Below are 6000 nucleotides of genomic sequence, written 5' to 3' on the forward strand. Positions count from 1 at the left end.
ATTTGGCACTATCTCTTTTTTTTAAATAAAATTTTTAATTTAGTTTCAAGTATACAGTATATTGTTTAGACATCTATATCGTTTATAAAACAATCCCCTCAGTTGCTCCCTCCCTCCCCTGGCCCTCCACTTAGCCATCACATTAATGCTAACTGCATTCCCTGTGCGATGCTCCCCATCCTTGTGCCCAACTACTAATTTGTGCTTATTTAATCCTTCACCCCCTATTCTCCCCAGCCCCCCAAACCCCTCCCCTCTGTCACCAAATTGTCCCTATATTTGTGGGTCTGTTTTTGATTAGTTCGTCCTTTTTGTTCCTTAGATTCCACATATAAGTGAAATCATATGGTATTTATCTTTCTGTCTGACTTATTTCACTCAGCATAATAACTTTCTATTTTGCACTATCTCTTGATCTCAACCATTTTGCTATCGAGATTTTTCACATTTTCAAAGTAATACCTATTTGAATGCTATTTATCCTTTTTTTGGATAAAAAATAAGAGAGAAGGCTTCCCAATTTGATTCACGAAATATAAAAACTCTACTATAAACTTGATACACAGCAAAAAATGTATAAACAAAGTGATTTATAAACTTATATTCAGAAGCTATTTAACTAATCTATTAAAAGGAACAACACTTGAAAAACAATGGAGGGATGGAGGAAGGAAGAAGGAAGGAAGGAAGGAAGGAAGAGAGAGAGAGAGAGAAGAGAGAGAAAGAAAGAGAGAGAATATATATCTCCAAATTACCACATAAACAGTAATAGAAAGATGATGTAGATCCAAAGAAGTGACTGCCAGGGAACTGGGATGCCCTGTCGGGAGAGCAGGTGATATGAGCTGTCTGCTCCACTGTGAGCAGCGTACACCCTCAGAGGAGGCTGCAGTGAAGAGCTGGTCCGCAGGTCATGTTCCATGGAAGGAGGACATTCTGGGGAAATCTTGAGGGGAGGGAGCTATGATGATGGAAAAAGCTGGAGCTGGACAAAAATACCAGCTTCTGGGCAGTTAGCTCTCAGTGGGATCCTGGGAAAATGAAACCCAAGGACAATCCCCAAATTTTGATTCATTGTCATATTTACCTTCCCCTTCAATAGGCCTATTGTCAGTACTGTGGCTAAGGTGCCTTTTTATTGCCTGAGAACCATTTTAGAATAGTGAGGACAGAAAAGAATTAAGGGACAGGTCTGCTTCCGGTTTGGGAGAAGTGCAACAATGTGGCCTCTAGACAATTTCAGACCAGAGGCCTAGTCCCAGTTCTGCTACTAACCAGTCTTGTGATCTTGAGCAAATTGCAGGTTCTTCGTCTTCTAAGTGAGTTTGGTAAGCCCTATCTTATAGGACTGTTGAAATGTATGTACTATATATAAACCACATGGCAAAATGACTAGCAAATATTGCTGAATATTTGAAGAATGGCAGTTAATATTATTATTTTGATCCCAGATGATACCACCCACCTCTCTTGGATTTTTTTTTTTTTAAATCTAGGAGATGTCAGAGAATATGCAGTATTCTCAAAGAACACTTAATCAACCAAAACTTCTCCCTCACTAGCAAAACTAAGTAAAATTTCCCCATTAGAACACTTATCATTTGAGGTGTGGTGTTGCCTTCCCCAGCTGGATGCAACTCAAGCTCCCAGAATTGGTGTCAAGGTACAAGTCTTTCCATCCCTCCCAGTTACCCTTCCCTCCAAACCACCTCTACTTATATTCATTATACCCTCACAAAAGTTAGCCCTCTCTTAAGAGTTTGCCAAATTACACTCAAGATAACCTAATTTAAATTCCATTTTAATGAAGTAGGGTCTGGCTCTTCCAAACTGGGGCAAAAAGTGTTAGCACAGTGGCTTCTTGGCATCTCACCTCTAGGGAATATCACCCTTATTTCTCAGAAACTTCCTGGAGATGATGCACATAGAACACCTAGTTTGCATACTGTGTTCATCTGCACCTTCCTTTCCTGCCCCAAGCAGAGATTTTTTTCTGGTTTACCCATAGTCCCAAAGTAACTCATAGCAGCAGTTTTCCATTATAGACTCAGCGTTTCTATCATATGTTAAAATTCTAACCCCCAGTGTGATCTTATTTAGAGACGGGGTCTTTGAAAGGTTTTCTTTTTTCTAATTAGGTTTTCTTTTTTCTCTTTTAAATTTTATTTTTATTCATTCATTCATTCATTCATTCATTCATTCATTTATTATTTCTATGATGACATTGGTTAATGAAATCCAGTAAGTTTCAGCCGTACACTTTAACAGTAAGGCATATATATGTTTACACTGTGTTCACCTCCCATAGTTAGATTTCTTTCTGTCACCACGTATTTGATCCTCTTTACCCTGTCTACCTCTCCCCTCCTCCCTCCTCCCTCCCCTCTGATAACCACTAGTCTATTGTCTCTGTTTGTCTCTTATGAGTCTTTGTTCATTTGTCCTGTTCATTTGTTGCTTTTAGGTTTATATTAGGTTTAGATGAGGTCATGAGGATGGGGTGGCCATGATGCAGTTAGTGTTCTTATAATAAGGACAAGAGAGACAAGAACTCTCTCTCTGTCATGTGAGGACAGAGGGAGAAGGTGGTCGTCTGTAAGCCAGGAAGAGAGCTCTCACCAGGAACCGAATCTGCTGACTTTTAATTGTTAAAATGTCTAAGCCACCCAGTCTGTGGTATTTTGTTTAGCAGCCCAAACAGACTAACACACACTATTGTCTCTCAACTATGCAGCATGTCAGCGGAGGGCCTCACCATTTCCACAACCAGCCTACCATATAGCGTAAATGAAAATTACATCCCCATGAGGACTTAAAGATTCCTCAAGTCCCAAACTGCTTGCACAGGAAATTTCCACTTAACTGCTCCCATAAAGAACACTCTCTTCCTTACTCATTCTTTTAATTTTACCTATAGGTCATAATGAGTATTTTGACATCTTGCTCACATGGGTGCAACTCATAGGCTCTAAAATCATATGAGTAGAGGCTGGATTTTCTTTAGCATCCCCACCTAACACTGAGTCTTCCAAAGAGCACATACTCAATGTGTGGTGGATAAAAAGAGCCAGCAAACACAAAGTCTAATTTATTAAGATTTTAATGTCTCATGTTTCTTAATAAGCTAAGAACATCAGAGAATATAACTCAATTAATTTTGCAAAACCGAAGACTAAAAGGGACAAGGAAAACTAATACTGATCTTTTTTTTTTTCTATTCTCTCAACTAACTATTTTACTATGGGATTCTTTTACATTTCCAAGACTATAATTCCCATTATGATGTTATATATTCTTGTCTAGAGGACAAGAAGCCTCAAACTTCTCTAGGAATGGAAAGACATCGTTGGTCATGGCCCTGGAAGGTGCACCGACTTCAGCAGTAGTGGCAGCCCTTGCTGCATCCAGTGGCCCGTGTTCTCTCTTCTTCATCTTGCAAAGCCTCTTTGTAACAGATTGGGAAAGCAGTGGGGACGGTATCGTTGACCTTCGCCAAAAACTGCAGGACTTTCATCTTGCTGGTTTCAAGATGTGCTTTCGGACCCCACAGGAACTCGTAGCGTGGAGGATCACTGCCGGTCACCTGGCGGTACTCCAGGTACTTTAGCCTCACTAAATCTTTGGTGATGAGCTTCTTGGGCTCCCCATAGATGAAGTGCTTCCTTCCAGCATATACTCGCATCAGACCCAGGAGTCGCCAGATCTCTTCCTCAGTGGCACGGTTGCCTTTAATGAAGATCATGCCCAGGATATTCATCAGGAGACCCGTCTTGGGTAAGCCTCTGCCAGCACGCACCCTCCCATTGTTGGGGAGTTTCAGCTTGCTGACAAGGTCATATAACTGTCTAGTTGAGTCGACTTCCCTCACATCTAACGCAAAGACGGCCTCAATGTGCTCAGAGGCCTTCTTGAGGATCTCAGGAAATCGGTCTTGGTAATATATGCCGACAAGCCTCAGCATTTCTTCCTTCAGAGTGCGTTGTTTCATTTTATACTTGTACAGAAGGAATCGCTCCAAAAACACGACAATTTTGGCTAAATTATCTATGTCTGAGCTCTCAGTGGAAGGCAGGGCCTCAGAGGCTTCTGCCGTATCCTCATCTTGGCTGTTGGAAGCTTCGTCAGATCCAGGGCAAGAAATGACTGCAGTAGTGGTGACTGGTGTGCTTTGAGGCCCCTGGGAAGTGCTGCATAACTCAGCAGCAGGCTGACTCTGGGTATTACCTTCACACTGAGGCGAGGAGGAGGAAGTGGACTCCTCCTCAGCTACTGCAGTGGCCTTAGCACCTTCACCCTGAGTCTCACCTCGGGCCCGGCAGCGTTTCTCGTAGGCCTGATGCTTACTCTTGTGACTCCGAGGCATGATGACACTATGGTCAGGAACAGCAGGCAGGAGTATGGATAGAAGGTCAGGAGACGTGGATACCTGGAGAAAGGAGAATGAGAATGAACAGGACCCCCTCAGGGCTCCTGTTCTCATCAGCCCCGAGAGCCCTGTGGAGTAAGGGGAACCAGGCTGCAGCCTGTCAGCCATGCCTGGGGTGTACTGGTGGGTGGTGTGGGGGGAGGGGCTGCCAGTGGGGAGCCTCTGCTCTAGTGTCTGGGGTATTCTCAGTTCACAATTAGGAACATCATGTCAAGTATTGGCAGTTCCCGGGCACCCTCTATTCTGCTTGCTATGAAGTTGATACCTCAGACCAAAGCCAGCACCTCCCTGACACCCCAGAGAAGACAGCGAAAAGGTTCTTTAGCCCCTATCTCTATCAGGGGGCACCGAATTGAGAGTTATTTGGAGCCTTCTCTTTTATGAGCTGCTTAGATCTTCACTTCTTATTCAGGGCACTCACCTGGTCTACAGGTAGTACCTGGTATAAAACCCTTCTGCTGACTGGTGGCTGTACCCTCTCAGTAAAGATCTCTTCTCTCTTAGATTTGCTGTAAATCAGTGATGGTGAGCCTTAACCTGCCAGCCCTGCCATGAGCCTTTAAATTCTGAATGGAAAGGTGGGGCTCAGATTTGTTATCTATTCGATAATGGCTGGTCCCCTCAATCTGTCCTGTGACTCCTGACATAGCCTGGGAGTCCTCTCTCCTGCCAACATTTCCTGAGAACCCTTCCCCTCCCCGGAAGGATGAGGGTCACCCCATGTGCCCACCGTCCTCAAGGCTGAGAAGAGGGGTGCTCTTGCACTCTCGTTATGGGTTTTCCCTCAGACATCATGGTCTGGGGCGGGGGGGGCAGGGGGTGGGGCTTAGACCCTTAACTCCTGAAAAGATCTGAAATCTGCCTACTGTGAGGGTAAACCATCCATTTTAAACAAAATATCTCACTCCCCACCCCACCTCCTATCACACCATAGGAGAAAATGAGTGTCAGTCATCATATCACCAAATGCACAGGAATCTCAGGCTACCAACATGGCGGGAAGTCCCTCTGTCCTCATATAGGTTCCTTACTCTGATTCCTAGCCGTGCCTGGGATGCTTTACTTTGCTAACTTGAGGCCCCTCCCCTCAGACCAAGGCCCTCATAATTGTTGCGGAAGAAGCCTGATAGCCTTGCACCGGGCTCTTTCCGGGGTTGATGGCAGAGGCGAGTTCTGTGCCACCTCACCGTTCTGGGGCTGATGGTTCCCCAGGACCTCACTCAGAGTTCTGATTGATTTCCTGCAGGGCATAGTACCCGCCCCGTCAGGTCAAGGCCCTCCACTTCCTGATTCATCATGCAGGAAAGGAAGGCTCGATCTACCCGACTGCCATGTTGGGTCCGACGAGAGTTGCAACAGGGTCTTGGCAAAAATTTCTGCCCATGTTTCCTCACCTTGACACTTACTAATGTCTTTTATCTCCTCCCTCTCCTGAACTGAGGCTGCCCACTTATACCAAGGCTCTGAGCTTTCTACGACCCTCCGGCTGGAAATCTCACTCAGCCCGACGGCCACGCCCAGGGTTCCCTAGGCCTGAAAACAGGGGCAAGTCTTTAGGGGGAGCGGCAGAGGTT

The 6000-nt window shown here is 44.9% G+C and overlaps 1 protein-coding gene across 1 annotated transcript; it reads right to left on the reverse strand.

Moving 5' to 3' along the window:
• Positions 1-3303: 3303 nt before the first annotated feature.
• LOC120612390 (melanoma-associated antigen B5-like) lies at positions 3304-4363 on the reverse strand. Its single transcript, XM_039874819.1, has one exon. It carries the CDS (start codon positions 4361-4363, stop codon positions 3377-3379), a length of 987 nt encoding a protein of 328 aa, XP_039730753.1. The 3' UTR covers positions 3304-3376.
• Positions 4364-6000: the final 1637 nt, after the last annotated feature.

This window comes from Pteropus medius, unplaced genomic scaffold (genome assembly GCF_902729225.1).
Source record: "Pteropus medius unplaced genomic scaffold, Ma_sr-lr_union100, whole genome shotgun sequence".
Taxonomy (NCBI): domain Eukaryota; kingdom Metazoa; phylum Chordata; class Mammalia; order Chiroptera; family Pteropodidae; genus Pteropus; species Pteropus medius.